Source organism: Mesoplodon mirus (genome assembly GCF_964341445.2).
Source record: "Mesoplodon mirus genome assembly, chromosome: 5".
In the NCBI taxonomy this organism is placed as follows: Eukaryota; Metazoa; Chordata; class Mammalia; order Artiodactyla; family Ziphiidae; genus Mesoplodon; species Mesoplodon mirus.
In genome coordinates this window covers 44,839,153-44,853,940 of record NC_138980.1, presented here as the reverse complement: position 1 = coordinate 44,853,940, position 14,788 = coordinate 44,839,153, and the positions used below count along the sequence as shown (strand labels likewise).

General features: G+C 55.2%; 1 protein-coding gene across 1 annotated transcript in view; it reads right to left on the bottom strand.

The window, feature by feature from the left end:
* Positions 1 to 678: 678 nt before the first annotated feature.
* Positions 679 to 14,788, bottom strand: part of UNC13A (unc-13 homolog A) — a gene marked incomplete at both ends in the record, with an annotated part of 58,215 nt that continues 44,105 nt past the window's right edge. Inside the window, 9 exons of the mRNA XM_082623247.1 lie at positions 679 to 979; positions 2,689 to 2,848; positions 3,563 to 3,655; positions 7,809 to 7,956; positions 8,857 to 8,937; positions 9,319 to 9,375; positions 10,768 to 10,797; positions 11,919 to 11,957; positions 14,340 to 14,463. Of these exons, the coding sequence (XP_082479373.1) occupies positions 679 to 979; positions 2,689 to 2,848; positions 3,563 to 3,655; positions 7,809 to 7,956; positions 8,857 to 8,937; positions 9,319 to 9,375; positions 10,768 to 10,797; positions 11,919 to 11,957; positions 14,340 to 14,463 (1,033 nt within the window). The remainder of the gene's footprint in view (positions 980 to 2,688; positions 2,849 to 3,562; positions 3,656 to 7,808; positions 7,957 to 8,856; positions 8,938 to 9,318; positions 9,376 to 10,767; positions 10,798 to 11,918; positions 11,958 to 14,339; positions 14,464 to 14,788) is intronic.

Below are 14,788 nucleotides of genomic sequence, written 5' to 3'. Positions count from 1 at the left end.
CATAGGGAAGTGGGGACGGCGTGGGAGAGCCAAAGCCGACCCCTTGGTCCCCAGGGTTTGGGCGCCCAAGGGCGCATGTGCTTTTGAAATTCCATCCTCCCCCCTTCCCTGTTTATTTTTTGCACAAACACCAAAAGGGACTCTGGTACACCCGGCGGCCCTTCAACCACCACCCTAGTCCCTCCAGGCCCCAGACCACCCTAGGGGGCGCTCCAAGAAGCCCTGCCCCTTGCCCAGAGCCCGCCCCTCGAAGGAGCAGAGAGTTCCATACTTGGCAAATTGATCTTGGGCCCCAGGGGGTGGGGACCCATCTTTTGGCTTCGCCAGGGGGCAGGAGACAGAGCCTCCCGGTACCACAGCCCTGGGACCTGGCCTCCTTACTAGGGGATGGGTTTTCCTCCCATTCCAGCTCGAAAGTCCCCCTAGACGCTGGGGAAGCGGCCTCAATTAGGGGGATGTGGCTTCTTCCTTCCTCGCGCTCCACTGCGTGGCCTCCTGAGGGGGCGGGGCGTTGCCATTCACCTTTCCCCAGAGGGGGAACTAAATACAGGCCGCAGGTGCAGCCCAACCTCAGCATAGAGCGCGGAGGCTCACTCTCTGGGAGGTCCCAGCGCGCGGGCACCGCCCCGCCCCGCGCGCTCTGCGCAGGCGCAGTGGTGCCCGCCTGCGTGCCCCGCGCTACGGAGCAGGCGCGGCCCCGCCCTCCTCGGCGGAGCGCGTGTCCGACTTCAGCTTGACGAACTCCTTGGCCACCTCATCGTTGCTACGTTGCGACAGGATGCGCAGCACCGTGAGGCCCGTGTCGTCCATGTGGATGCGGCGGCCAAGCGGCAGCCAGCAGGCGGCGCTCCCGCGCTGGACCAGCTCGCGCAGCTGCAGCACGGCCAGCCCCACTGTGCGGTCCTCGCGCGCGAAGCAGTAGTCCTTGACGCACACCTGCAGCTCATAGCACTCCGGGCCCGCTTCGGCGCTCAGGGTGCTGCGAGAAGGCTAGGCGTGAGGACACGTCCCGCCCACTGACCAGCCACGCCCCTACCGGTGACCCCCGCTTCTCCCCACCCCCGTCACGCCCACACCCGCACATTCTGAGCTGGGCCACTCCCACACTGAATGGCCTCCTATTTTCATAACCTTCCACTTAGGCCGGGCCCTACCCCTGACCCAGATGTCCGGCCCCATAGCCCCGCGCTGGGACACGCCCACATCAGCTGACAACGTCCATCCCCAGCATTGTCCCTGCCAAGTCTCTCCTTCCCTTCTTCCTTTTCCTCACCCAAGGACGCCCCCATCAAACTACTCCCAGCCCCCAGCCAAGCCACATCCCCACCCCCAAGAGACCCTTCTCCCAGAGTCCTCTGGCTAGGCCATGCTCCCACCCCGTGATACCAGCACCCACTCTCAGCCAGCTGAGCTGCTGCCTCCACCACCCTACCCCAGATACGACACCAAGAAGCCCCTTTACCAGGCTCCCATCTGAACCCAAGTTCTCCCCTTGACGGGGCCCCTCCCCCCTGCTGCCTAGCCTACTCTTCTTACGCCCAAGATGCCTCTCCATGTAACCCTGCCAAGATGTCTCACCATGAGAGATTACCCACTCCAGCACTCCTCCCCCTCCCCCAGGCTACGAAAGGTTACGAAGTCCCCAGTGCTGCTGGGTCCTGACCTGATGCTGGCTAGTCAAGAACTCATTTCTTTCAGGCTACATGCACGCCGATCCCTTGCATCTCCTTCCCAGGCTACATTCCTAGCCCTCAACTAGTTTGGGCCACCCCAGGAGACATCTGCCCCCTCCTAGGCGGTGCTCTTGCTCCCAGGTATTACTTCAGGTGACCTACCTCTCCAAAGTCCTCTGACCAAGAGCTCTCCCCTCACAGGACTGGCCAGGCTCCTGTCCCTCAGGGGCCCCCACTTCCCCCCAGCTCTGATGTCCCCTCACCCCACTGTACTCTGTCCCCCAAGAACAACCCCCAATGTTACCCTGCCCCAGTGAGGTTCACACCTGATCCAAAGATCCGCCGATCCTCACCCCCACCCCAGATAACCCCTCTGTACACCTTGATCAGACCTGTTTATGTTCCTCATAAATCATCTGCTCCTCTAGACACTGATGCCCCTGACCTAGGAAGCCCCACCTAGATGTGACCACAGTCCTACCCATATGACACATATCCCCATGACCTGGACCAAGCCACACTCCACTCTTGTCCCCCAGAGCAGACTCCTCCAGATGACCTGCCCCAATAGCCCTGACAAAGTTCATTGCTGACTCGAGGAGCTCCATGCCTATGCCCCTCAGCCCCTCACCCACAAGCCTCTTGCCCCATCATGACCAACCACGCCTCTTAAACAGACCAGAATCTCCAGCCCTGGAAATGCCCCTGCCCAACATGCTCCTTCTGGCCAGACTCCTCCCCTTCATGAGCCCTCATCATGCGGTTATATCACACTCACTGTCCTCTGGGACCTGTCTGCCCCCCAAGGTGGTCACCTCCATCCTGGTGTCCCCTCACTGATGTCACTCCTGCACTAAGGTGCCTCCCTTCCCAGCATACCCACCTAGAATGTGATCCCTCCTGTTTCTGTCCCTAGGTACCACTGGCCCACCAGACATCCCTCCTGCCTAGTGGGCCCTGAGGTTCATATAGCAGATGTCCCCTTGCCATTCTCCCCTAAGCATCCCAGACTTACAACTGGAAGCTCTCATTGTACTTTGGGGCCCAGCTGTTGTTCTTGGATTTGGTTGCAAACTTGCGTTTCTTGTCACTGAGCTGGGGCCCGATGATGTTGACCTCGATGAATGGCCGGAAAATGCCAGAAGTCTGCCACTTGAGGTCATTGGCAGCCACCACTGTTGGGGGAATTAGAAGGTAAGATTGATTAGGGTCCCCCAGTACACAGTTGTGGTTTTCAAAGCCTGTCTGAAAGACTACATTTCCCAGAATGCTTCTGGGGGCCAAGTGTGGCCCTATGACTAACTTCCAGCCAATGAGATGTAAGAGGAAGTGATGTGTACAGCTTTCAGGTTGTGGCTTAAGAAGCAGGGAGAATGCCCTGAACTTTCTCCTTCTCCTAGCTGCAAGGTGGGATGCTGATGGGGGCTGAGTTCTTTGGGACCCTACAGAAGAAGAAAGCATATTAGGGATAAAAGTACAACAAAAATGTCAGGGGCCTGGATCCCCAACACTGTGAAGCCTCTATATCAATTCTGGGCTGACTGTCCTTGGAGTTACCTCAGAGAAAGCTTTATTCCATCTATCTTGTTTAAGCCACTGTTATTTTAGGCCTTGGCTAAGACAGCCCAATCTGTGCTCTAATTAGAAAATAAAAGCCAACAAAAGGAAAGCAGAGCTGAGAGATAAAGTGGAATGAGTTCTGTAACACTCTTTGTACCTCTTCATCCAGCTATGCCTGAAGGTGGTGACTTCTGGAATTTTCAGTTTTATAAAAAGATTTTTTTTAACGAAAAAAGTTTCTTCCTTACGCCAGTTTGAGTTTGGTTTTCTGTCTTAGAACCTAGTGCATCCTGGCTGAGGCACTCTCCCTCCCACCTCAGGTTACTCACCTTTCACTGTGACCTTGTGTTCCCCAGTTCCTGGATGAGTGAAGAGCTCTACATGGACGGAGACTTCACCCACAGGGTCTTCCACACCCGAGCCTGGGCGGGGCAGGGGAGGATGCTTGGCATAAGCTTCATTCTTACCCACCCACCAGAAAAGACCTGGACTGCCTCCCACCCACCATGTGCTGGCGGTACCAGGTCATCAGCCGTGACAGGTTGGCACTGAGGGTGGGCTGGGAAGATGGGTGTTCTTAGGGAGGCCAAGAATCTTGGGTTCTAGCCTTTTACTGCCTCACTGTGTGATCTCAGGCAGATCTCTTAACTTCTCTGAGCCTAATGTCCTTTTTCTCATTCCCTGTCATTAAACTCAGCCTTCATCTTTCACACCATCTTGGCAGCATCTGATACCCTGGCTTTCTGTGCCTCAGTTTCCCCTCTTGGCTGTAACAAGGCCACACTATCCAGGTTCTCATCCTACAGATTAGTCACTCCTTCTCACCCTCTTTTGCCATTTCCTTCTCCTCTGTTGATCTTCAAGCTGTTGGGGCACCCGGTGCCTTAGTCCTCAACCCCTTTTTTGTTTTCATTTCCTCCCTAAGTACTGGTACAGTGGAAAATCATGTCAGCTCTACCTTCAAAATACATCCAGAATTTGGCCCACCTCCTTGGCCTCCATCCTGGTCCAGCCCCCATCAACCTTCTGGCTCCATCTCACACTTCAGGTATGGCTAAATGAACCATGGCTGCCCAGTCAGAGCATTCCCTGGCCATGGCTGCAGTGACTGGCTCAGGAATGGTCATGTGACCCAAGATAGGCCAATAGGAGTTGTCCCTGGGCCAACTAGGCCAACCTGGAATATTGCAGTGGCCTCCTCCCTGTCTCCCTGCACCCTCCTCTCAGCTTCTTCAATACACCAGCCAGAGAAATCCTAACTCAGATCATCTCCCTTCTCTGCTCAAAATCCTCCCATGGCTCCCATCTCACTCTGAAATAATCAAAGTCTTTTTGTGCCTGCAGTGTCACCCCTGATATGTGTCACTATTACCTCTCCTGCCTCACCTCCCTCCACTCTTACCCTTGCCACGTTGGCTCCAGCCTCACAGGCTTCCTCACTACTCCTCAAACACACTGTGATAACATGACCCAGAATCCTCAGCTCTCCTGAAGTGACAGCTTGTAGAGAAATCTTTCATTTTCCCTGCCATTCCTTTTCCAATAGACCATCTCAAGTTTCCATTGAGAAATGTCCCTACCTCACCTCAGACCTTGTGGCTCCATCTCACACTTCAGGTAAGGCTAAACGAACCACGGCTGCCCAATCAGAGCATTCTCCAGCCATGCTGCAGTGATTGGCTCAGGGATGGTCATGTGACCCAAGCTGGGCCAATAGAAATTGGCCCTGAGACTTTTGCTGTAACTCTTAGGAAAGAGTCTCTCTCTGGTTAGGCTGGCAAGGCTGACTCTACCCAATGAGGGGAGAGTCCACCTCACAAAGGTCTCAACAGAGACCAATGACCAATGGCATTGTTGGAGACACTAGATCCAGCTATTACTGATGCCAAATCAATTCCTAATCTTTCAGTTACAGGCTCACAAATTCTCTAGTCTTCCTGAGTCAGGGTAAGGTACGCTTCAGTTTCTGGCCACCACAAGCATCCTGATTGATTCGTTCTGATAGGGATCATTGAAGGAGCAGTTTAAAAGCTTCTGTCCCCATTCCTCCCTCTGTGACTCTTGGGAAGGGCATCCTGTGGGGCCTGGGAACCTGTGACCGTCAGCACCCCCACCAGTCCCCTCCCCTGCCCCTCAGGAAGCTCCCCACACCTGGAGCACCCCATGCATGGGGGGAGGAACAGGGGGAAAGGCAGGGGTGGGTGTGGGGAAGGAGAACGGGTCAGTCCAAGGTTGACCGGGTTACCTGTCTCTGGGCGGAAAGTGACCAAGGCTCAGGGGGCAGAGGGGCCTGAAGACCCTGCACCCCCTCATCTTCGCTGCCCACCCCAGGCTGCCTTCCTTGTCATCTCAGGCTCCCGCCCCCCTTCCCCCAACCAATCACATGCTCAGCCTCACCCGCCACCCCCAGGCTGATGCTTCACAGCAAGCTCAATCCGGGCCAGACTGAGGGGTGCCAGGGGAGAGTCGGACAGTGGTGGGTGGGGTGAGGGGTCAGATCATGGCCAAAGCTAGTAAGAAGGGGGAGGGGGGCAGTGCTGGGCACCCCCATCCCGTGGTTTGCTGGCTCCAAGGGGAAGGGCCTTTCGCGGGCTTCTCTGTGCTTTCCCCAACCCCATCCCCACTCCCCAAGTCCCAGACACCCCCTACAGGGGAAGGTTCCTTGGGCAAAGGGCTTAATCTCCTCTGAGAGTCAGCTTCCTCATCTATGGAATGATGGACGCCCTGTGGAGCGACCAGGAGGAATGTTTTTGTGAATCCCTGAGAAATGCTTGGCACAAGGGCTGACCCAGAGTTAGAGCCTAAAAAATGTTGGTTTTCTATGATCGGAAAAGTGACATCAATAATAATAATAATCATTATCATAATAATCATATAAACAACAATAATAAAACAACTAACAATTGTTGCCAGCTAGTACACGTCAGGAACTTTCCTGTCAGGAAAGTCTCAGGGCTAAATTTAATTCATCTAATCCTAAAAATAATCCTATGATTTAGGGTCCTTGACTGCTCCCATTTTACAGATGAGAAACCTGAGGCTCAGGGAGGCAGCCTGTTGCCAGAGGCGCCCAGCCACGGAGTGGCAGAGCTGTAATCTGAGCCCGCTCTTAACCGGGCAGGCGCCTGTCTGGGGGGACCCGGGATCTGGTTTAAGAGAAGCACTTAGGGAGAAACTAATTGCGACTCGAATCGCTTCTCCTTCCCCATGTGGAACCAGCAAGCCGTCCTTCCCCCTTGTCCGCCTCGGCCCCCTCGCAGCCAGTCGGGCCTGGGCGGGGCCCCGCAGGCCTGGGAGACGGAAGGACGGGCCTTTTACTAGCCGGGCCGGGAGGGGCGCAGGCACCGGGCACCGGGCGCGGGTGGGCGGCGGAAGCACGTACCCTTCTCAGGATAAATGTCTTCACTAAGGGTAAACCTAGTCCCTTTTCCACCATGGACTAATCACGGTGGGGAGGTGGAGAAAGGAGGGAAGGGAGGAGTGGGGCGGGGAGAGACGAGCGAGCGAGAGGCGAGGATGGAGGGCGAGTGTGCGTGACGGGGATCAGGGTAGGCGCGGAGAGGGGGCGGCGAGTGAGAGGGAGGAGAAACAAGAGAGAGAGAAACGTCAGCTGCAGACGGACAGACAGACAGCCTCCTGCTCCGGGGGCACACCAGGGACACTAAAAGCAGCAGCGTGGGCTGGGCACGAAGCCGAGGGCCCTAGGCCCTGGGCTGACTCGGGGGGAAGGGGGCCGCTTGTGGCCACGGGGTTTAGCTCCCCTCACCCCGGCCTCCTCTTCCACTGCCGGAACTAAACCTGGGTCAGCGGCCAAACTTCTCTCCCTTGTCTGCACTCTTAGGGCCAATTTTGAAAAGGGTGGTCCCCAGGGAGGGGAACTAGGACCCTGGAGTTCTGTCCCCCAGCCCCAGCTGCTGTGTGCGAACTCAGAGAGGGACAGGAGACAGAGGCAAGAGAAGAGAGAGAGAAAGAGAGAATTTGAGAAATGAGAACTCCCTCTCCGTCCGCCCCCTGCAGGTCGGGGTCCCTCCCATCTCTGGGGCTGTCATTCCTTAGCCCCTGACAGTACAGAGGTCCCTCCCTGGGGTACTTTCAACCATTCCCCCAGAGGTCCCTCCCCGGGAGCTGCCAATCATTCCTTGGCCGCATGACGTCAGAGGCCCCGCCCCTGCCAGAGCTGTCAATCACTCCTTAGTCAACACCGTCACAGGTCCCTCCCCCAGAGATGTCAACCACTCCCTGGAACCAGGGCGTCGAGGTCCCGCCCCTAAGAGCTGTCAATCACTCCCTTTCTGGCCGTCAGAGATCCCGCCCCACAACTTTCAATCACATCCTGACCCCATGACGTCATGGATTGTCCCAGGAGAGGGCATCCCCTCCTGGCCCAATGACGTCATAGGTTCCGCCCCTAGTAGCTGTAGATCGCTTATTGGCCTGGTGACACCATGGAGCTCAGGTGCGCCCCGGAGCTGTTAATTCGGCCCGGACCCATGACATCACAGAGGAGGTGAGTCGAAGGGGCTCGGCTGCCCCTGCGGGCGGGGATTGTCATCGCGTTAACCAGTGGCTTCTTACCCTGGGCCGACTGCGTCTGCACGAATGTCTTGATGAGCAGGTCGGTGGCCTGCGTGTAGAGGGACAGGGCATAGCGCAGGGACTGCAGGTCTGGACTCTTCTCCAGGAAGGTTTTCTTGAGGCCCACGCCACCCGCATGGAAGTATTGCTGTGGGGAACAGGGTGGAGAGAGGTAAGGCTGGCGGGACCCCATACCCGCGCATCGGGCTGGGCAGCCCCAACTCCCCCTCCCCCACTCCGCTGCCCTCTGCTGTGATACGCCATGACAGGGCAGATCTTCAGAACACCCAGGTCCTGCTATTCCCTCACCTCCACCCCTGCCCCAAACACGCCTGTGGGCTCCCAGCACCCTCAGAATAACACCCATGCCCTGCACCCCTCCCAGCCTTCTTTCCAAAAGTCTTCCCTAGAACATACCTGCCTCAGGGCCTTTTCACTTACTATGCTCACTGGCAGGAAGGCCCTCCGAGCCCCACCCCGACTCCCTATTTTGCCATGGCTGGCTCCCTATCTTTCTTTGATTAAGGTTTCAAGGAGTTTTCCTTAACCACCCCAACTTAATGTGTTGCCAACCCTGTTGTGCTGTAATTCTCCATTTCAACAAAACATTTCCTTCAGAGTAGTTTTCACGCTTTTTATTTCATGGAGACCACGGCCCCTTTCATGTCTCCATGTTCTTGCATGGACTGGTTCCCTGCCTAGAATGCTGTTGCTTTGCCTTGTGAATGTCTATGCATTCCTCAAACCCCACCACCTCCCACATGCCTTCTAATCCAGAAAGTCCTTACTGCCCCCTCCCTGGGCTCTCCCATCTTTTCTTCTACCCTGTCCTTACCCCACAGGGCTGGGGATGTCTACATCCAGCTGACATCCAGCCTGGGGCTCCTCAAGTCCCTGCCATCAGCCAGCCTGGAGCTGACATAGAAGGGTCATCAGGAAGTGTTTATAAATGGAATGAATTAAGGTGGGTTTGAGCCTAGGTCCATGTCCACACCAGCCACACCCTCTGCCTGTCCCATCTGGGATGGGCAGGGGTGTGGCCTCTCACCTTGATAGTGTCCAGGGCCAGCTCAACAACTGCACACTGCTTCGGGGTCAAGCTCTTGGCTTCTTCTCGTACCATGTGGTCCTGGATGGATGGAGAGAGTGTCCAGGTGGGCAGAGCAAATTCTGCCTTGGGGATCTGCCTATGGGTCTCATTCTTGCTAAACTCTGAAGAGTTGGACAGTGGGTCTGTCTTTTCATCATTGTGTTCCCAGTGCCTAGCATGTGGCTGGCACACAGCAGGTGCTCAATAAATATTTGTCAAATAAATTGTTTGTATTCTTGATCAAGCTGTATCTGAAGCTGAACCTTGTACCTCTTTTCAATACACTGAGCAAATACATTGTGATTAAGCCAGTCTGAGTAGGGTCTCTGTCCTTTGAGCCTGCAAAGCATGGCACTATTGTGGGACCTCTTCACTAAGAAGCCTCCCACCCCAATCTCCTGCCCCCACCCCTGGCCTCACCTTGAGTTTAGATAGCTGACCCAGCTCCTTGGCTGCATTGAAGATCATCTGGGTTCCCTGTAGGTAATAAAAGACATAACCCGGGTGAGGGTGGGGGGGTCCTTCTGCCCAGTGTCCAAGCCGCCACTGACACCCCAGCCCTGGATGCCATCTTGGTTCTTGTCCAAAGGCTCTGGGCAGGGCAATGGTTGTGTCCTGGGGACAGAGGTCTGGAGCCCCCCAGGAAGGGCTGAGAAGGAGATGGTGACCTTGTCTCCAGAAATCTCAGTCCCGTGGGGTGCTACCCATCCTGCCATCTCCACCATGACCCCAGGTTTGTGGGACAGAGAAGAAAACAGAGAGCAGGCTGTGATGGTGTTTGCAGGTATGGGTGGGGCTTGCCAGCCCCAAGTCATGGAGCCTTGAGAAAACTATGGGATGGGCTCTGTGTAGTGAAAACCACCCACCATGGGCCCATTCCCTCTGTAGAAGAATTTCCCCAGTAATCTGGGGGGCCTGTTAATCTGACCTTTTAAAGAAGAAACCTCCCCCTTAACACACACCTCAGTACCCCGCCCCCACTCCTCCCCAAAACAGACATCAGCAATATGACATCCTGGTTATGGCTCCGATGAACCGGGTGGGCATGGGTTCAAATCCCAGCTCTGCTATGTGGCCCTGGGCAAGTCATTTAACCTCTCTGACCCCCAGTTTTCCCATCTTGATGGGGGAAATCATATTCCAGCTTAGCTGGGACTAATCGTGTCTTTGTTCAGTGTTCACAGTTGTTATCACTTGGTTTCAAGGTCACAGGCAGTGTTAGGGGAGATGGGGTCATGGCCTGGAAGCTACATGTCCTGCCTCCTCCATCACTATGTTGGGTGACCTGAGGCATGTCCTTGGCCCTTTCTGAGCCTCAGTTTCCTCCCCTGGCTAATAGGGGCACCTACACTAGCTTAGGGGATAACAGCTGTGGGGGGAGCTGAGTATCAGTGAAGTTATGAGTCCTGAATTACTGGGTCCTGGGGTGGTCTGGGGGTCCTAGGCAGGGCTAGACAGGCAGGAGGGCCATTTACAGCTGGGATGTTTGGAATCACGTTGATGCTTTTCCAAGCTGGCCAGTGGGATCTGGTCACCCTGCCACTACCGGTATTATTATTAGCATCCTGGCTGTCTCTACTCTTCTTATTCCTTGTCTGTGATTCCCCAAGGCTGTCACAGGCACAGTTACTCGGAAGCCCAGCCTGGACCTTGCTTTCCCCTGCAGCACCCTCCTCCCCACCTGCCACCCTCCCCGCACCACCCCTCACGAGCAAGCCAGACAGACAAAGGAAGAAGAGACCAACAGACAGGGTCACAGTACACCCCCAGATGGCACGGATCACAGAGGTGGAAGAAGGTACGGGGTGGGGTGGTGGGTAGGTAGGGGTTGGGGTGGGAGCCAGACAGACAGGGAGAGGCTGGTCTTACATCTGAGTGGCTTGGCAATTTCACCCTGCCCTGTGGAGAGAATCAGGCGAAGGTCAGAGTTCGGGTGGCTGCTGAGAGGATACACAGTGGGACTTCCCTGCCCCCTCAAAGCACAGCCCACGAGCTCCCTCCCAGGTTCTGGGTCTAATGCTGGACCCCCTCCCCAGCTAGGCACCTTCCCTTGTCCTCTGGTGGGGACCTGGGGCCAGACTCTGGACTGTCAGGAGGCTAGAATCAGCCCATCACCTGGGGACAGGTGTCCAATCCCACAGTCAGCCTGCCCCAAGATGGGGTGCCTCGGGGAGGGGAAAGAAGAGAAGGCTCAGAGTCTCTCCTCCCCCAACTGCCAAGACCTTACCCCAGCAGGCCTGACTCTAAAAGAAGCGTACTAACAGGTATCACCAGTTCACTCAACACACAGACACACACCCAGGCACATCCATGGGTGTGCAGAAAGTTTATGCACACACAAACCCCCAGATCAACATACGAAGACACACACGTGCAGAATTCACAAGCTAAAATACACACGTGTACTACTAAACACTTGCACGCATGTGCACAATTACACACATAAACCCACGCACTCTCCACCCCCCCAGGGATGTATATACATGTATATGGTGCCTGACATATTGCATGTGTTCCCCAAAGGGCTGGATGAGTGAGTTGGGAAGCCCTACAACCCATGTTAATGAAGTGGAGACCCCACTTGTGTGCACACAGGCATGATAGCTCCTGTATGACTGCACAGCAAGGGCAACTGTTCACATGTTGCCACGGCTCCTATCTCCTTGTAACAAACACCCATTAGAATAAACAAAACAAAACATGTCTCAGTCCAGGGCAGTTGTCCAGTGTCTGGGCCCTTCTTGAAGCCACAGAATTTCAGCTGAGCCCAGGCCTGGGATAAGCCCTTTGGGTATTGTCGTGAGAGGGCAGGAACTGTTTGCGCACAAACACGCACACACACTCTAAGCCATGTCCCTGGGGAATCACTTTGTCTCTGACTTCTGGTTTTTCGTTAGGACACCGTCCTCCTACCCATGACCCCCAGCTCGCCTTTCTGCCCATGCAAATGGACGCACACATACACACACACACCCAGACACCAGAGCTTGGGACCTCAGTGCAGACGAGGCCCTCATTACCTTTTCTAATCCCTTGCCATGTTTTCTCAAGAGGTTGCCCTGCAGAGACAATGTCACAAGGTGATCAACCTAGCAAGCTATGTGGGATGGGAATCCAGAGTGATAACACATACTCATGGGGACAGGAAGTAAAGGGCATCTGCACTGCACAGAGGGCTGGTAACAGGGTTGCCAGGGGGATTGTGTGTGTGCCTTAATGACTGACTCTTAAAAAGGGCAAGAGAGTCAGAGAGACAGGAAAGAGAAAGAGCCAGAGAGAGAGAAGTTGCTGCCAAAATAAAATCCATTTACATTTACTGTATATATGAGGCTCTTGGTTCTTGAGTCAACAGGAAAGCAAATAGGCTCTATATTCAGACAGACCTGAATTTGAATCTTGACTCTGGCATATATTTACTATGTGGCTTTGAGCAAGTGACTGTCTGAGCCTCAGCTTTCCTCATCCGTAAAATGGGAATAATAACATCCATCTCACAAAGGGTTGCCATGAAGGTGAGCTGAAACAACAGCTATGAGGTCTGGAATACAGAAAATCCTCAATAAATGTGAATTCCCTTAGCTCTCTACCCACAAATGCATCGTCTGTAGTTGGGTACGCTGCCACCACGTAGTTACAGCCAAAGACCCTCACTGCAGCCACAAGAAGTGAGATGAGCACTAGCAAACTTTTGACAAGGTGAAATCTTGTAACAGCCTTGTCTTGCCTACAAAAGAGGACTCTAAAGTGGTTTTAACTGATCTCTGCCCTCCTATGTGTCTACATACTACCACCACCACCAATAATATTAGCTCTAATTTAGTGAGCATTGCCTCAGTCTGTCACTGAGTTGAGCACTTTAATGCATCATCCTATTTGGTTCTCACAACAACACTCAGAGAGCTGCTACAATTAACCTCTTTTTCCAGACAAGGAAATGGAGGTTGGGAGGTGAAGTGACTTCCCAAGGTCACAGAGAGAATGGCTGGGCTGAGATTTGATGCCAAGTCTGCCTGACACCAAGGAGTCACAACATCATCCCCCACCTGGGTGCCTGGGTGTGTGTCTGGGATTCTTGTGTGTTAGTATGTGTGGTGGAAGTGAGGTGAGCAGGGTTGGTGGTGGGGTCTGCACTGATCAGCTATACAGACCGGGGTGGTGAGGACCTGTATTTTGGGTGGCTACTAACAGTTCAGAGCTGAAAAGAGAGGTCAGAGGAGCTCCATTGACTTTGAACTTCCTTCTAGCTTCGGGGACCCAGATATCCTGGTGGTGTCTGAGCATGGGAGTAAGGGCGAATTCTAACTAAAAGATGTGGGCAGATGTGAAGGTGCTGGGCCCAGGTTTTGGGAGGCGGGATGCCCCTCCTTCGTACTTATAATTGGGGGTGGGCGTGGCCTCCCTCCCTCCAGGCCCTGCCCCTCCCCATGCCCCGCCCCAGACAGACACAGGCACATCTAGGCGGGAGGTGGGACAGTGGATGGGGGGCCAGTGGGTGAGGAGGGGGCGCTGGGTGGGGGGGTGCAGCCACGCGGTGGGCCGAGTCCAGACACAGAGCGGATGGACAGACAGACGGACAGAGGGGCCTCTACTTACGATCATCTGTCAGCCGTGATGGGGGCAGGGCGGTGGGGGAGGGGGGAATAAGTCACCATGAGTCTCCAGGGAGGCCAGGGAAGGGGCGGAGAAGGAGGGACGGGCCCCGGATCCCGTGCCCCAGCCCAGCCCAGCAGCCCGGAGGAGACGGGCAGGCAGCGGGATGTCCGGAGCCTCCCCCACCATCATTGCCTCTAGGCGGCGCCCCCCCCCCCGCCCTCCCTCCCCCCACCCACCCGCCAACCCTGCAGATCACCATCTCTGGGCTGTTCCCAGAAGAGTCCCAGAGGCACGGTCTTGGTCTCTGGATGACCACTGACCTCTGCTTGACCTCTACGAACTTGGGTGCTCTCCATAACCTCTGGTTGACCTCCTGGAGCTCTCTGTTCTATTGGTCTCTGATCTTTGAAATCTGGGTATCTCCTCTCCTTGTCTCTTGATTGACCTCCAAAGGCCCCTGATGAACCCACTGGCCCCTAATGAACCCACTGGCCCCTATAACCTCTGTAACCCACGGATGGCCTTGATCCCCAAGCTGACCTCTCTGTTTTCTGGGTGATCTCTGACCTTTGAATAATCTCGTGACCCACATGTGACCCCTATGTTCCCTAGACATCTCTTTACTTGACCTTTAAGTGACCCCTGAATGACCTCTTTGATGACTTTTGACCCATGCGTGACCTCTCTGATTTTTGAATGGCCCCACTGACCTCCGGTGGCTTCTATACCCTCAGATGGCCCTTGTGCCTGGATGACCTCTAAGCCCCCAATGTGTTTGATGCCAAGCTCTCTAGGCTCCCAAAGAGGAGGAAGCCCAGGTGTCCCCTCTGGCCCCCTGTGGGCCTCACCGTCTGGTCAGTGAGGGGTGGCAGGACGATGGTCTTCTCCATGGTGTTCATGACCAGCTTCCATAACTCCTTCAGCACCCGCTTCAGCACCGTCTTCTCACAGATTTTGGCAAAGAGAGTCAGGCTGGGGGCAAGGGACAGGCCTGAGAGAGTGCCCAGATGGACCTAACCTGAGCAGCCCCTTCCCCTCAATACATGGGCAAGGTGGGAAGGCATTCCATGGACACGCAAGAGGGCACAGAGCCTGTACAGGGACCCCTGGGGGGTCTGATGGGGCTATGATGCATGACGCATGGGGAGAAGAGTGAAAGGTGGTTGGACAGGTGAGCAGGGGCTAGACTTGGAAGGGGCCTCAAAGTCTAGGAGGAAGGCCTGGGCCTTAGCATGAGGGCAGTGGGGAGAGTGTTTAAGAGAGAAGAGACACAGTCAGACTTTCCTGTTTGAAAGAA